This window comes from Vipera ursinii, assembly GCF_947247035.1.
Source record: "Vipera ursinii genome assembly, chromosome: 1".
Lineage (NCBI taxonomy): Eukaryota > Metazoa > Chordata > Lepidosauria > Squamata > Viperidae > Vipera > Vipera ursinii.
In genome coordinates this window covers 151,344,765-151,362,202 of record NC_139512.1, presented here as the reverse complement: position 1 = coordinate 151,362,202, position 17,438 = coordinate 151,344,765, and the positions used below count along the sequence as shown (strand labels likewise).

At 40.8% G+C, this 17,438-nt stretch overlaps 1 protein-coding gene across 1 annotated transcript in view; it reads left to right on the top strand.

The window, feature by feature from the left end:
- The window catches only part of KCNH7 (potassium voltage-gated channel subfamily H member 7), a 340,601-nt gene extending 323,836 nt beyond the window's left edge, over positions 1–16,765 (top strand). The window contains exons 15-16 of the mRNA XM_083348517.1: positions 14,093–14,282; positions 15,879–16,765. Of these exons, the coding sequence (XP_083204643.1) occupies positions 14,093–14,282; positions 15,879–16,145 (457 nt within the window). The 3' untranslated portion in view covers positions 16,146–16,765. The remainder of the gene's footprint in view (positions 1–14,092; positions 14,283–15,878) is intronic.
- The last annotated feature ends 673 nt before the right edge of the window (positions 16,766–17,438 follow it).

Below are 17,438 nucleotides of genomic sequence, written 5' to 3'. Positions count from 1 at the left end.
AACAACAACTGGGGGGTAAGGGGTGTTGTGTCTGTAAATAGTTGCAAACTTGTAAAATAGCAGGTTGCAAAAGTAGGTTCTTGAAGCGGGAAATTCTGGTGCAACCATTGGTTAAAGTAGCAAAGAAGCGGGAAAATAGCGATTGATGATTGGTTACAGTTTAAACAGTTCTACTATAAAAGCTTGAAACATTTGACAGTTGACAGTTGACTTATGTGTATTGAATAAACTCTTTCATTGTGAACCACTCTGAGTCATTGTCTACCTGAACCAAACACATTCTTTGAAACTGATTTAATTTTTTAGAAATTTATATTGATAAAATTAATTAAAAGGTCTACATGCATAAATGCAGATTAGCATAACCACAAAGTTACTAAGCTAGCAATAAAAAAGCTAAACGGGGAAAAAAGAAAAAAATCATTTGAGTAAAAAATTGTCCCGTATGCACACAAAAAAAGTTGGTTTAAATTAAACTTTCTTTAATTTGAACTTCTACTGATTTATTAGAACAGGACATTCAAGCTCAAGTAAATAGCTAATATCAGCTTCATTAAGTATTTATTAGGAAAGTTATTAACTTAGAAACCAGAGATATACTTTGCACAATCTTTGTGGAGCTTCAGAAGTAGCAATTGCATCACAACAAAGGTCAGAGTTGAATATACAGCCAAAAATGAAATGACACTCATTTTTTTTAATTCTGGAAACATTTTTAGAGCAGCTGCTTATTTAGCACTGATCTAAAGTAATAATACACAGAAAACAAGTGCCAGATGTATAAAATAAATTTAAGAAAAGCAGAAGCAGTCCAGTATCACATTGCTAGATATGATGGGTAGTAGAACAAGTAAAGAGGGTTTTTTTTAAAAAGACTATTTTTGCTTTATTAATTACACAGTGGCTTCTGATTGGATAGACCACAGGTCTGCAACCCGCGGCTCCAGAGCCGCATGCGGCTCTTTCAGCCGTCTCCTGCGGCTCCCAGTCCTCTGCCATGTGCAGTCCAAAAAAAAAAAGTGGGAGTAAAAAAGTTCAACCAATCAATTCAAATATGCAGGGTAGGTGCATATCTCGCCTTGGCTCCACTCTTCAGTCAAACCCTGTTCTGCGCATGTGCGCATGTACGCGCATGTGCACACATTTTTTGCAGCTCCCAGTTTTTCCTTTTGTGAGGGAACCGGTTCCGAGTGGCTCTTTCACTGTTTCAGGTTGCTGAGCCCTGGGATAGACCATAACAAATTATTGGATAGTCCTTAAAAAGATAAAAGTCTGGGTCAACTATCTGCTTAGTCAAGAATTTATATGGTGAGTAGCAAGCAGAGTAAGAATGAAGTATGAAATAACTAAACAGTTCAAAATTGGGAAAAGAATGACAAGAATTTCAATCAATCAATCAGAACAGAGCTGGAAGGGACCTTCGAGGTCTTCTAGTCCAGCCTCCTGCTCAAACAGGAGACTCTAAATCATTTCAGACAACTCCAGTCTCTTCTTAAAGTGATGAAGTGATGAAGCATCCACAAGTTCTGATGGCAAGCTGTTCCACTGGTTAATTGTCCTCACTGTTAGAAAGTTTCTCCTTAGTTCCAGGTTGCTTCTCTCCTTGATTAGTTTCCATCCGTTGCTTCTTGTCCTGCCTTCATGCGCTTTGGAAAATGAATTGACCCCTTTGTCCATGTGGCAGCCTCTCAAATACTGAAATACTTATATCATAACCCCTCTATTCCTTTTTTTTCCTCTAGAATGGCCATTCCCAAATCCTACAGCCGTTCTTCATATGTTTTAGTCTCCAAGCCTTTAATTATCAGATTGTGCACCGTTACCTTATTTAATTATGTGCAGAACATATTACGAGACATGCCGCAGTAGAAAAAACAGAAATTGAAATGAAACTTGTTGGGAAAAGTATTGACAACACAAGCATAAACTTACAATAATTCTTTTTAAAAATGTGATAAACCCATCCTCTGTAGAAAGGACTCCCTCTCATTTTTGTTGATAATCAATATGACACAGTTCTGAATAGAATTTTAAAAACTGCTGATTAGTGATCCTGGACTCTCTATAAACTTTCTCTTTTACATCATGAAGAGATAATATATTATTATTTTCTTTAATTTATTTAAGTGCAAAAGGCAATAGCTTGCTAGATTTCTTATCTTTTCCCAAATACTCTTGTCTTATACAAAGCCTGTTATATTTATCTTTAATTGAAGCCAAAGACCTATATCAGTTCAGAGATTAATGGGATGTCCAGAGCAATAATACTTATATTTTCATCCAAAAATCTAACTTTAGCCACTTGTTCTTTTCCATGAAGTATTTGCAGTAACACAACCATGAATAAATACTTCAGTAGTGTCTCGTACCAAAAATGGTGATATAGTCTATTTCCTGGTAATACCACAACAACAACAACTTTGATTTCATTTCATTTAGCAAAATCTTTATTATTCAGCAAAGATCATTTAAAGAATGTACAGTATATAATTTCCATCAGATAAAAGGAGGATTTACTGGAGCATAGTCTCAAATTATAATAGTATCTTTTATTACTAAATAACCTATTTATATCACAGAATAGAAAATCAAAAAATAATCTAATAGAAATAAAATTCCTACATCCAGAGGGGAAAAAAGCACATACCTGTTGGGAAAGATTAATAGAGCATGAAATATCCATGAAAAAAGACATATGTGTTATTGCGTAAACAACAATGTGAAATCGCAACGGCCAGTTCTTCAGGTTGTATTGGCCTTCATCGCATCTAATTATGTATTATTATGGTTGGTCACCCAGTCAGCTGGATGTTTAGACTGGATTTGGCATTTTTACCTACCTATTGAGTCCTTCCCAAGGACCTGGGATAGGGCGATGTTGTTGCTTAATGATATTAAAGGTATCGTTGAAGGATGTAAGTTCTTCCAAGTAAAGCGGACTTTTGCAATTGACTGATAATAATGGTTTTTGTCGATGCCAATGGCATATAAGTGGAGCTTCAGAAATTTTGGGATTGCGCTCAAGGCAACTTTGACTATTGTTACTACCTTTGCTTTCTTTTGCCATAGTCATTCTACTTCAATTTGCAGGTCTTTATATTTTTATTGTTTTTCTCCAGTTCTTTACTTCCTCTTCTGTTGTTTTTCAGGTACTGTCCCATCCAGTATCCAAACTTTTTTTTCTCTCTTTCCCATCAACATTAAATCTAGAGCGATATGTGGTAGGTGCTTGTCTGTTCAAACTTTAAAGTCCCAGAACACTTTCGGTGCTTCATTTTTTATTATTTGGTCTGTTTTATGTCCTACCAGTTCTTGCTTGCAGGCAACTGGTATTTGTTGTATTCGAAGTTGCTTCCCCCCACCCCGACAGGAACATAAAAATGTAAAATATTTTCCAGGTGCCTCATTATTATGAAATGATTTCTAAATAAAACTGGATAATTTCAGAATACCGGAACTCATAATAGAAAATATAGAAACTTGATGAAGGGTTTAGGATTTTCCTCACATTATTAATTTTGTTCACGTATTGTCCTTAATATCACCGAAGAAAACAATTATGCTAGGTAGAGTTAGTGGTAAAAGGAAACCAGGCCTCCAAAGGAACACGATGGCTGACACTAGCCAGACGTCACATCTTTCTTGGCAACTGCCAACACTCCCTTCAGTGAAGTCGCAAAAATGTTCTTGGCCACACTTCAGGCAGGTAACCAACAAAGTCCCCCTGATAATCAAAGCATCCTGTAATCACCTGTTCCCGGTTCCAGTAATAGCCATTAATGTAGCAACTAGGCAATTATCTGGATATCAGTTGTAGAGGAATGTCAGAGGCTGCCAGCTATCCGTCTGACTGCAATGCGATCTTGGCCTGAAGACAGAAAGCTGCTATAGAGATATCATTTTCTTACAATCACGGAAAAAGTTTTCCTTAGGGCAGGGGTAGGCAACCTTGGCTCTTTTAAGACTGGTGGACTTCAACTCCCAGAATTCCTGAGCCATCATGGCTCAGCTTGGAAACCTCTCCCTTTCCCCTCAGCGTGGCTGGCTCAGGAATTCTGGGAGTTGAAGTCCACCAGTCATAAAAGAGCCAAGGTTGCCTACCCCTGTCCTAGACCTAGACCAGGGGTAGGCAACCTCGGCTCTTTTATGACTCATGGACTTCAACTATGCTGACTATGCTGACTCAGGAATTCTGGGAGTTGAAGTCCATGAGTCATAAAAGAGCCGAGGTTGCCTACCCCTGCCTTAGGGCAAAGATTGGCTGGAACACAAAGTTCTGCAAAGAGCTGTATGTAGCTAATGCAGCCTCTTCTTCAGAGTCTTTACCCAACTCTTTAACACATTTTGTTTTGGGGTGTGTGTTTTGTTTTGTTTTTTACCTGAGGAACTTCTCAAAAGCAAATCACACTGGGATACGCTGTCCCCGCTCAAGTTTTAAACTCTTTTCTGCTCCTAAAATGGTTATTTGGAACCTGCCTCAAGATAAATCAGATTATTTCAATAGGTTTTGCTACTGAGTGATGACAAAACTGATCAAATCTGTGCTATTTAATCCAGAGCCTTTGTCTTAACGTCCCAAGTAAGCTAGCGGCCCTATCGGAATGTATAACCTAGAAAGAAGCTGTAAACATTTTAATGTCAGAATAGATATGCAAGGAGCCAAGAGGATGTGTCAACGTTGTAAGTTGGTATACAACTGCTTTCTGAAGGCCCCCAGAATGGAAACGCTGATGGTCTGGAACAGCCTTCAGTAGAATGCTGCTGCTTTTATTCACACACTGCATATTTGATAAGAAAAGAAAATTGGCAGTTTTCATTCTGAAAGTTTCCTCCACAATACTTCATCCTTAAAATTGTGTAAAGAGCTGTCAAGGTCTAGAGGTGTGCTTTGAAATGAGGTGACCCTGGAAGATGACACTTTTTTCAGTATGCCAACTATGCATTTCATTTTATCAAAAGAAACTTTTAAAAACTGAAGTTAGGTGGAACATAAAGGCTACAAGGAACATAATCACAGAACCAAGTTGTTTACCAGGAATAAAATAAGGAGGCAAAAGCATTAAATTTAATCCACCTCCATTTGCAAAGAGGGGAGGAATGCTTTGATGATTTCAACTTCACATTTAATGGTGTTTGAAAATATTCTGGAACTCTTTATTTTTATTTTACCTTACCAGAACCCAAACCCTGTGGATGATATAGGGCATTTAGCCCTAATGAAAGTATAAATAGTGTCTGGAAACAACAATCTTAAATAGAATGATATGGGAAGAGATGTGAGGATTCAAATAACTTAGACAGATGAGATAAAACACCTAAGACTGACAATATGCTCTGAGAAAAATCAGAGGTAATTACCATGAGATAGTTAACAGACAAGGGACGCGGTGGCTCAGTGGGTTAGGACTCTGAGCTTGTCGATCAGATGATTGGCAGTTTGGCGGGTCGAATCCTGAGTGCTGTGTAACAGAGTGAGTGCCTGTTACTCATCCCAGCTTCCGCCAAACTAGCAGTTCGAAAGCACATAAAAATGCAAGTAGAAAAATAGGCACCACTATGGTGGGAAGGTAACAGCGTTCCGTGAGCCTCTGGCGTCTAGTCATGCCGGCCACATGACCACGGAGACGTCCTCAGACAAGCGCTGGCTCTTCAGCTTTGAAACGGAGATGAGCACCAGCCCCTAGAGTCGGAAACGATTAGCACGCATGTGCAGGGGAACCTTTACGTTTAGTTAACAGACATTTTCCAAACAGCAGACTAGCATACCTAAAAACAATGTAATCTGAACATAGATCTTTAGCCTAAAAACTCTCACTTTACTTCTGGAAGGAGAGATTTCCCGTGAGCTCACTTCTCCAACAAATGCTGATTAATCCTTGATTCACATAGACTGCAATCTTTACTTGAAGGTAAGTTTAGGGACACCTATTAACTCCAGTTGATTCCCTGGAGATTTCTGGCACACTTTCAGGATCTTTTCTCCCTCTCCTCCCCTCCAGCCCCGAGACCTTTAGCTCTGCCCTTTCTGTGGAGTCAAGCTTTATGGGATGCACCTTGAATTCTTCCTCATCCCTGCCTAAGAATTCCTTTTTTCTCTCCACCCAGACAATTGTTTTGATTCCAAGTGCAACTCTTTGCAGCTCTTCTTCATTTCCCCAATGTGAGAGAAGGTTTGTTCAGCTTTGTTCCTTCCACCTGTTTTGATCAGTCCTCTGCTTCTCCTGGAGGTAGTTCACCCAGATCACAAGACCGTTTCCAGTTTCTTTGTCTCTGCCTTTCCAGCAATCTCTCTTTCTCCTTTTCCCAGATGTTCTTCCTCCAATCTTTTGCAGGCAATCTGATTCCTTTCACTTCCGGCTCTCGCTTAGCTCTCCCCCTTTTGACTCAGAACAAAGGTTTTCGCCAGCAATGAGGGACTTGGAAGAAACCGTTTGGCAAGCCTAGGCATGTTCCTTCTGATCCCCTTTAAAGGGTCGTCTTGATATTGATTTTGCAGTCAACACAAGTCTTCCTGCTGAAGCCTGGGATTGTAGACTGGCTATCTAGCACAGTTTGTTCAAAGTCAGTTCTTCAGTGGGGGTGAAATAATATAAATGCTAATTATCAGTGCTTTTTTTGTAAAAGAAAAAGATGCCAGAACTCACACATGTCATACAACCCACCTTGCCTACCCTACAAGGTTCCATCCAAAAAAGGTTCCGGAACTCGGTTCTGAGCGTTCTATGACAAAAAAAGCCCTACTAACTATTAAAAGAGAGAAAAAACTTTTAATCATTGTACTAATCACTATGGAAAATGGCATTCAAGTTGACTTTTCAGTTTTCAATACTAGGATAATTACTAACAAGAAGGGCCAAAGTATGTTGCTTTTCTCGCCAATATATTAGCTTTTTTATCCCGGTACAATGATTCATCTGAACCAATAGAGGCAGTCCAGATTTTAGGTAAAGAGGCAATATTGGTCCCCTAAGTACTTTTTAAAAAATCATCTTCTAGGAAACTGCTGTTGTAGCTAGCAACGTTCCAAGAAATAACAGGAAAGCATCCACTTATCCCATCTATTAGGGTTTCCATTTGATGGTAATGGGGATTGTCTGGTGCAATTGTTATTAGTATGTGACCCAAATTATAAACATTTTTATATATCTACAATGCATCAACATAAAAATGAATTCCCTTACTAAAAAATATCTTAAGTATAACATTAATATTTCTAAACATCTGTTCTGCTTTCAAACTGTAAGTTTTTTCATTTGCTTGCATTTTCTGAATATATTAGTGGATCTCATCTGGCTAAATTTTTAGAAATCAGAAGTAGAGTTTGAGGTTACGTTGGATGCATAATTTAAGCGACCGTCTAAGATCTGTTTCACAGCTAGAATTCTTGGACCAGTTGCTATTTTGTGTTAATATAGAAAGGGCATTTAAATGAGTTTAGCATGTGAGACTACCTTTAGTTAGTTGTTAGGAAAAAAAGCTGGAAGCTTAAAAATTGTATAATTCTTCAGGACTGATAAGACAGATAAGATGGTTGATCCCACTGCAAAGCAATTTGATTGCAAAAGAAAATGAAACCATATCTGCTTAAATTGATGAAGTAATGTTTGAATCTGAATGTTGATTCAAAAGGACTGAGTTGCTGGGACATTTATAATATTTAACTTAATAGGCAACCATACCATTAGGGGAAACTGTTATCAGCCGAAAGAAATAAATTATTTGCTCTAAAAACCTTGGTAAAAATTCATCACTGGTCTGTGAAAAAAAATACTCTAAATGCCATGCACGCTGTCTAAACAAATCTGAAATGGTCCAATAGAGCAAGATGTTGTAATAACATTCTAATAATTAGAAAAATTCCCACTTACTGCTGTAAATTAGATTACAAGGAAAAGGTTTATTTTAAAACTCTTTGTACCATTTTATTTGCTATAACAAAGTCTAACAAGTAAAAAATATAACTACCGTACATTTGTTTGAAAAAATCACTAGAAATAATAGTTCTGTTTTAAATAGGGGGGAAAAATCAGAATCTCTCTTTAGGAAGGAATAACAGTTATCTAATTTAATTTGGACATGGGCAATCCAACATTAGTACCTTAGGCCCAGATTTGTTTGTGCCTGGAGCATTTTGCACTCAAGTACAGGATCAAAGAAACATTTATTTGTTGCTTATCCCCTCCCAATCTGCTCTGGAGATTGGGTGAGGCTACCAGCATAGGGTTGCAATAAAAAGATACATCTCACTTTGCTGCCATCTCATGGTCATCCAGATGCTTGCTACAAAATCTACAGTCACAGGTTCTCCTGCTTGAGCAGGGGGCTGAACTTGAAGACCTCCAAGGTCCCTTCCAGCTTCTATTCTACTCTACCCTACTCTACTCTACTCGCCCTAAGATTGGGAGACTCTAGTGAGGAGGGTGCAGATTGGGGGAGAGGGCAGGGAATTCCTATTGTACCTGCAGACATGATTCAGGTTTTTTTGTAACTAAAATGACTAGTTAACGACTGAATAATAGGACTACAGGTAGTCCTAGAATTACAACAGTTCATTTAGGGACCATTCAAAGTTTCTTCTTCTTCTTCTTCTTCTTCTTCTTCTTCTTCTTCTTCTTCTTCTTCTTCTTCTTCTTCTTCTTCTTCTTCTTCTTCTTCTTCTTCTTCTTCATCTCCTCCTCCTCCTCCTCCTCCTCCTCCTCCTCCTCCTCCTTCTTCTTCTTCTTCTTCTTCTTCTTCTTCATCTCCTCCTCCTCCTCCTCCTCCTCCTCCTCCTCCTCCTCCTCCTCCTCCTCCTCCTCCTCCTTCTTCTTCTTCTTCTTCTTCTTCTTCTTCTTCTTCTTCTTCTTCTTCTTCTTCTTCTTCTTCTTCTTCTTCTTCTTCTTCTTCTTCTTCTTCTTCTTCTTCTTCTGGAGGATTAAATGGAGTATGCCATATTTTCCTGGGTGTCACATCATATGTCCGAAATATTCTAACTTTCATTTTTTAATTGTTTTGATGATTTCCCTTGGCTTTCCCAGGCGGCTTAAAGTTATAATGGCACTGAAAAATATGAGTTATGACCGTTTTTCACAGTTACGACCATCGCAGCATCCCCGTGATCACGTGATCAAAATTCAGATGCTTGGCAACTAACTCATATTTATGATGGTTGCTGTGTCCCAGGGTCAGGTGATCCCCTTTTGCGACCTTCTGTGTAGCAAAGTCCACGGGGAAGCCAGATTCACTTAACAACTGGATGACTAACTTCTTCACTGCAGTGATTCACTTAACAACTGTGGCAAGAAAAGTCACAAAATGGGGCAAAACTCACTTAACAAATGTCTCGCTTAAGAACAGAATTGTTGGGCTCAGTGGTGGTCATACATTGAGTACTACCTGTATTATAGATTCCTATAGATTTCAAACATGAACTGAGCAGTTGAGTTACTAAAAACAGACCTCTCAAGAGAGAAAGTAAGTCATACTGGCTTCCCCAAATTCAAAGAGTCCCAAAGGAGTATCAAAAAGTGGGTGTCCTCCTAGATTCACAGCTCTCCTTGGATGATCATATAGGAGCTGTGACTAGGGGGGCCTTCGCTCAGGTTCGCCTGGTGCGTCAGTTGCGGCCCTATCTAGACCGGGATGCCTTGCGCACAGTCACTCATGCACTTGTGACCTCCCGTTTGGACTACTGCAATTCTCTCTACATGGGACTGCCCTTGAGGACTACTCGGAGGCTCCAGCTGGTGCAGAATGCAGCCGCGCGACTGGTGGTGGGAGCTTCCCGATACTCCCATGCAACACCTCTACTCCATGAGCTGCATTGGCTTCCAGTTGTCCTCCGGGTAAGATTCAAGGTGCTGGTTATGACCTATAAAGCCCTAAATGGCATGGGTCCGGGTTACTTATGGGAACATCTGCTGCCGGCATCAACTTCCCTTCATCCAGCGCACTCCCACAGAGAGGGCCTCCTTAGGGTGCCGTCAGTGAAACAGTGTCGACTGGCGGCCCCCAGGGGGAGGGCGTTCTCTGTGGGCGCGCCAGACCTTTGGAACCGCTTACCAGTTGAGCTCTGGATGGCTCCCGACCTTCGCTCCTTCCGACATGACCTAAAAACATATTTATTTGAACAAGCCGGCCTGGTCTGATGGGTTTAGGGGTATTTTAACGTTTTGTAATTTATTAAACTGGGCTATTGTATTTAATGAGGACCCAGACTGTTGGGGGCAATAAGCTGACTTTGTAATAATGCCGCTTGGGGGGTGTATGAAAGCCCTAATAAGCAGGCATATACATAGAATGAAGGCTATTGCTAAGCACATTGATTTGTGCTTAAATTGTAAGCCGCCCTGAGTCTTCGGAGAAGGGCGGGATATAAATGGGATTAAAATAAAAAAAATAAATAAAAATAATATTTTTTAACTTTTATATATTGTATTTTATTGTATTGCCCTGTACACCGCCCTGAGTCCTTCGGGAGAAGGGCGGTATAAAAATTAAATTAATTAAAATAAATAAATAAATAAAAAGGAGGCAGCCTTTGGCACTGCCCTTTACCACCGCTCCAAAGGTATTTCCAAGATCACACTTTATAAACTACCAGAATAAATTCTGCACAAAGACAAAGAAAAGGGACTGGCCAGAAGACAAAGCTGCATCTAATTGGAAATTGGCTTTTATTCAGGCCTGTAACCTTTTTTCAAAAAATAATAATAATCATCTCCCCAGTATTCCACTACCATCATCACTTTTGTCCTGACAAATGGGCAATTTCATCCTGAACTGACAAGTTCAGTCCGTATTAGTCGCTAAGTGCTCCTGGGCATGTTCTCTCTACGTTTTAACAAGCAATTTAAAGCCAAAATAAGGGCAAGCCGCTTGTCTTGCAGTCTATGAGCCAATAAAGCCTGAATAGCAATGGCCTATTTTCCAGGAAAAATAAAATACTGCATTAGAGAACATATGTTACAGCAAAGCACCAGGTAACACAAGGCATGCAGATATCCCAGCTTCCCGCTGATTAATAATTTTACATAGGCTTCCCAGTAATGCTTAACAGTGAGGGGCTCAACTTAAGATTTATGCCCGTCCTACTCGTGCTAACAAGGAGGGCCTACTTCAGATCCCATGAGTCAAACAACTCCGTCTGTCGGGATCTAGAAGAAGAATCTCCTCTGCTGCAGCACCCGCCCTTTGGAACAGTACTTCCAAGGCAGGGGTCTATCTATCTATTTATACCCTATTCCTTCACAAATTAGAGATCTTGCAAGCTTCTCCCGCTTTGTTCTAGCTTATCTTTGCATTGAACTTCACGTGGTCTGGGATCCATCTAGAAATCCCAGGAGTTAACAGTCCCAACCCTTTAAGAAGGTATCAGACTGGGGAAATGTGCTTCCATTCAAACACTCTCTTCTCAGACTCAGCCCTCCATCGAAAGAACTGCAGGTGACGATACTGACTTATGGAAAGACCGTGTTAAAATTTTAATTTATAGGTAGTCCTCAATTAACGGCTGCTCTGCTTAACAAAGAGGGACGTGGTGGCTCAGTGGGTTAGGACGCTGAGCTTGTCGATCAGATGGTTGGCAGTTTGGCGGGTCGAATCCCGAGTGCCATGTAGCAGAGTGAGTGGCTGTTACTCGTCCCAGCTTCTGCCAACCTAGCAGTTCAAAAGCACTTAAAAATGCAAGTAGAAAAATAGGGACCACTCCGGTGGGAAGGTATCAGCGTTCCGTGCGCCTTTGGCATCTAGTCATGCCGGCCACATGACCACGGAGACGTCCTCGGACAAGTGCTGGCTCTTCGGCTTTGAAACGGAGATGAGCACCGGCCCCTAGACTTGGAAACGACTAGCACATATGTGCGGGGGAACCTTTATCTTTACCTTTTACCTGCTTAACAACTGTTAAGGATGGCACCGAAAAGGTAGGTTTACAACCGGTTCTTCTATACAGAAGTGGTACTTGTACTTGTACAGTCACCTGATTGCAGTTCAGGCCCTTGATAACTAGGGCACATATATGTTGGTTGCTCCTATAGTTACACGATTGCCTTTTGTGGCTTCCAGCATGCAAAGTTAAAGGGGAAGTTAGCAGGAAATCACAAGTTGTAGCCACACGACGTTGACTTTAATGACCATGGGTAATTTGCTTAATGACCACACAACATGGTAAGTTGGGGTGTGGTCGTGTGATTTTTATTTAGTGACCCCATCACTTTGCGATGGAATTGCCAGGCCCAATTGCAGTGGTTAATTGAAGACTACCTGTATAGATGCAAGCATTTACGCCCTTGAAATGAATCAGAATAAACATCTGGGTTTTGAATCCCACCCAGCAGTTAGAACAGCAGCCCCCAGACCTTTTGGGCATCAGAGACTGGTTCCGTGAAGAGAGGTTTTTCCACGGACCAGAGGGGGCTTGGTTTTGCATGCTGCCTGCATCCCCGCAAACGGGGCTTCGCTGGTGTGCGTGGCCCAGTTGCTCACATGCTGCGGCCCGGTGCCGGTCCACGGACCGGGGGTTGGGCATCCCTGAGTTAGAACACGTGCGGGAGAGGAAACCAGAGTTCAGGGGCCCAAGGTACAATTAGTAGAAGATTTCTGATTTTTCCAGTGAAATACCTCACGCAGGCAAGGTCTCAAGAGGGATCTCTGCCAGAGAGCAGCTGCAATTCAAGCTGATGGCTGGTGTGATAAATTGCAAGGCTCAGTGATCGAGGCAACTTCCTAAATTCACATGAAAATTCAAACAGTGCTGTTCACGTCATGTCAGAGAATTCTCTAGCATGGTTTTGCCTTGTTATCCCACAGGTCTTGCAGAGGCGAGGCTAGAGAGATATGAGAAAAGCAAGCACCATAAGCCCAAATAAATAGCTCATCTCGGTTCTTCTCCCACTGCTACATCCCAATGGTTACCTAAAGGAAGCAATTTTTCACATATCAACTGTAATCAGATCAAACACTGGAGCTTAACGGAAAGCTTCGCAGTTTAGCATGTTTCCTTGAAAACCAACCTTAGGGGAAATATATTTAGGAGAATTTCTTTTTTTCAGAAATCCAGAAGGCTTCCATTTCTTCACTCTGCCAAACGTGCACGGTAGAGTTTCTTCCCAATCCACTAGCATCGTTTCTGATGCCAGTTTAGTTTTTCTGTTGCTAAAAAGCTCCTGGCAAGAACTTGAAGCATCAATTCCAATCCTTTTCTGCAGCTTATTTTTAGAAAAACAGTCCCTGTCATTTTCTGATTCTTCTTAGTGAGCTTAATGAGCTAAGTCATGCAATGCCAATGTCACAAGAGTTACTTTGTGCGGTTCTAATTAAAAAATACTGTTCTGTGGATCTTTCCTAACCTTTTAAAGGCCACATGAAATCTTTATGCTAGCTAATATCAGGGCTGTCTTTGGTATGAGCTTTTGTTTCACACATCTTTATTGTCCCTCATTAAAAAAAGGAGTTTTTTCTTTCATTCCTCTAAATACTGCTATGTCATGTATTCAAATTATGTGAAGCCCTTAATTGTATCTTTTATATTGACCACTAGAAGGCACTATGGGACCAATTCCATCTTTATCTAGGACACATCGGACAGGTAGCCAGGTGTTATTCTATGCAGCTCAAACCATTCTGTCTACCTAAAATTAGAGCCATGGTGGTACAGTGGTTAGAATGCAGCACTGCAGGCTAATTCTGTTCTCACTGCCAGGGGTTCAATCCTGACCAGCTCAAGATTGAGTCAGCCTTCTATCCTTCCGAGGTCGGTAAAAGAGGACCCAGACTGTTGGGGACAATACGCTGACTCTGTAAACCGCTAAGAGAGAGGGCTGTAAAGCACTATGAAGTGGTATAGAAGTCTTGAGTGCTATTGCCACTGCTATCAGTCCCAGTAGGACAAAAACAGTTCCATGGTGCCTTTGGTAGTCAATGGAAATGAAACCACCACGCCCCATGTAAGCTGTATAGAAATAGAGAAAGTCCGTCTTGCCACTAGGAAGGGGAAAGTGACATGAAACCTTGTACAAGGAGGCATGACCTACTGTGTGCCATCTATAGTGCTCTACCCTGAGAGCTTGTATACACCATTCTGATAGACTGGCTATTTCTTGTTATTTCCCAGGCTTGAATCCCAAATGACAGCTGACATTCAAACCATCTTACAGCTGTTGCAGAGACAGTCAGCCCTCATCCCACCTGCGTATAGCATGGTGATGGCAAATGCAGATTATCAGAAACCAGCTGTCCGGCTACTGCGACGTCTTCATCCCATCGCATCAATTAAAACAGATCGAAGCTTCAGTCCTTCCCAGGTAAGGCATTTCTGAAGGGGCAGGTTTACCCAATTTACAGCCTTTTGTGAGAAACAAAATGTCCTTCAAGTCCGTATGAGAAAAGCAGCACAAGTGGATTAGGCCAGAGGCCTCTGTAGTTGAGATGCTGTAAGACAGGCATGTCAAACTCCTGACGTCATGTGATGTCACGTGACATATCACGACTTTTTCCCCATTGCCGGCAATGGGGTGGGTGCGGTTTTGGCATGACTCATCTGGCCCGTGGGCCGGCAGTTTGACATGTCTGCTGTAGGAGATGATCAGGCTGAGCCTGAGGGAGGGGTCAAACGTGTCACCCATCATGAGTCCCTTTGCGTCCAGAAGCAATCAAAGTCCAGCCCACCTTGAATTCCTTCTATTCTTAATTCCCGCTAATTTCCCCTGACAGTTACTAGTTCAGATTCTTGTAGAGATCTTAAGTTTACAATAAATCTTTATACACATTTGAACTGCCTGGATCCCTTGATTTTCCTGATGCTTGACAAGAGCCTGTTTTTCCTGGATTGGCAAATTCCTCCAGGAGGTAGACAAGCTGGACTTGAAGGCAAGAGTCATGACTTGGTTGTAAAAGAAATAGTACCTGCAAAATAAAGGCTGCTTTGATAAGCAGACATCAGTAGCCTTTTTTATCCCTGCAGTTGTTTGAATTCATGTTCTGGGACCATTGAATGCCGGACTCCATGTGGCCTCATTCCTGTTCCTCTGCTCTGCTCGCCTGCACCTGGTCTGGGAGAAGGTGGACTTCCTTCAACTACAAAGGTGGCAACTGAAGGTTTCAAGGCAGTGGTGGGATTCAAATATGTCAACAACTGGTTCTCTGTGTGAATGCCACTTCCGGAAGTCCATTCTGGGCAACAAAAAATTAGCTACCGGTTCTGCCGAAGTGGTGCGAACCGGCTGAATCCCACCACTGTCTCCAGGTCATCTGCATTCCAAAAGCTGCAGAAGGGAAGAAGTCCACCTAAATGTCGTAGGTATTAGAGGTAGTCCTTGACTTACAGCAGTTCCCTTAGTGACTCTTCAAAGTTACAACATCTCTGAAAAAAGCAACTTATGACCGTTTTTCACACTTACGACCATTGCAGCATCCCCCATGACCAAAATTCAGACACTTGGCAATTGACTCATATTTATGACGGTTTCAGTGTCCCAGGGTCATGTGACCACCTTTTGCGATCTTTTGACAAAGTCAGTGGAGAAGTCAGATTTACTTAACAACCGCGTTACTAACGTAACCGCTGCAGTGATTCGCTTAGCATCTGTGGCAAGAAAGGTCATCAAAATGGGGCAAAATTCACTGAACAAATGTCTCACTTAGCAAATTTTGGGCTCAGCTGTGGCTGTAAGTGGAGGACTACCCATGTTTGGCTTGCAAGGGTGTGTACCTGTTACTCAGAAACACAGCGGATTGCTGAATAATATGAAGCACTTTTATTAAGCTCTGCATCTGATTTCAGTACTCCTGATTTTTTTTTTACAATAAATTCTCCAGTCGTGTAAACTTGTAAAAAAAAAAGTGCTTTTTATGGCAATACACGCCACAAAAGAGCCATCTTTTTTTGTGTGTTTTCTCAGGGTCCCAAATTCTTGGATCTTGAAAAATTGAAGCAGACATCCAAAGAATCCCTCTCAAGGGGAGAGCATCTTCACCTGGCCTCAGAAGACAACCTGGCTTCCCTTTTGGAACAGGAGCGTGACCTCCCTTTAGAGCCAACCCCGTCACTCCGTAAGACCTACCTCCACCCAAATAGGCACCCATCCTTGCCCGATTCTCCCCTAAGCACGACAGGAATGGTGGGTCTCCATAGGCATGTCTCTGATCCTGGTCTTCCTGGGAAATGACCCTTTTGCATTCTTACATCATCTAAAATGTAAGTGCTTTTAATGTCGGGGGGGGTTTTCTCTCTTTTTTTTTCTCTTCCTTTTTCCCCCCTATCAAAATCTCAATACTTGACTCAGGGGCTTACAAGGATATACCATTATATGCAAAAGTACTGTATATTTTCCTATCTTTGAGGCTTGTAAGGAAAGTTGATCAGTAACCATGTAAATATATAAATATATAGATATATACATATATAAACAAACAGTATGTTGCAAATATAAAACTGCCAGCATTCTAGAGGCACCTTCTATTTTTTAATTTTTTAAAAAAGCACCTGCATGCTTGGAAATGATAATGGTTCTGTTGCATGGAGGTTCCTCTTTACTGTTTTCAATTAAAACGTATTTTATTGCGGACATGCCTTCAAAAAAAAGATGATAATGACCCAAAAACAAAAATGACTTGCTTTTCTTGAACTACTTTACCTTCAAACATTTTTTTTTCTTTTAGTTTCTCTTCTTTGGAAAACAACACAATTATCCTTCTAGTATTGAGCATTTTGCAGTCAAAGCAACCTCCTTTAGCTTTGAACATAAGAAAAACAGATTTTTTTTACAGAAACTTTGTAGTTTGGACAACGTTGATGTAAAACCCAATTAGCAAAACACAAATACATTTTGGAAAAAGGAAAAAAAACACCCCTGTAACTCAGTTGCATAACGGAAAGCAACATTTGTGACTTCAGTTTACAATAGTTGAAGCATTTAATGTTCTAATTTATTTTTCTTTACTGAAATTTCATCATTGCTATAAGTTGCCACACTCAAAGGCAGCTATCTGTCAAGACCCTCAAATACAAACAATGCAATAAACATAATTTCTACATAAACTAGAGAATTTTGTCTTTTTTCAGTTGAAAGGAAACTTTAAAAAAAACACACCTGAGTATTAAAAATAATTTCTTTTCACTGTAATCTTTTGATCTCTCTTTTTTTACCCTCTAGCCCCAAAATATGCCTCAACACAAAGAGTTGCAAGTTTGAGTGCGTATTCCAATATAAGTACACTATAGAATCCTTTCATTTCTGGTGTCTTTATTTCTTTCAGTAGGTTAACATTAAACTGAAGGGCTTGATCAATTTTCTATGGTTGCAAGGTCAATTGACTACACATCATGCATGCACAGCACCTGGGCCATTGCAGAAATAAGAAAATCCAGATATATCTACCGTATTTTACCTGGAGTATTGAGGGGGGGCGGCCTGCATATGTGGAATTGTAAATGAATAAATCACTAGCCAGTCAGCTTG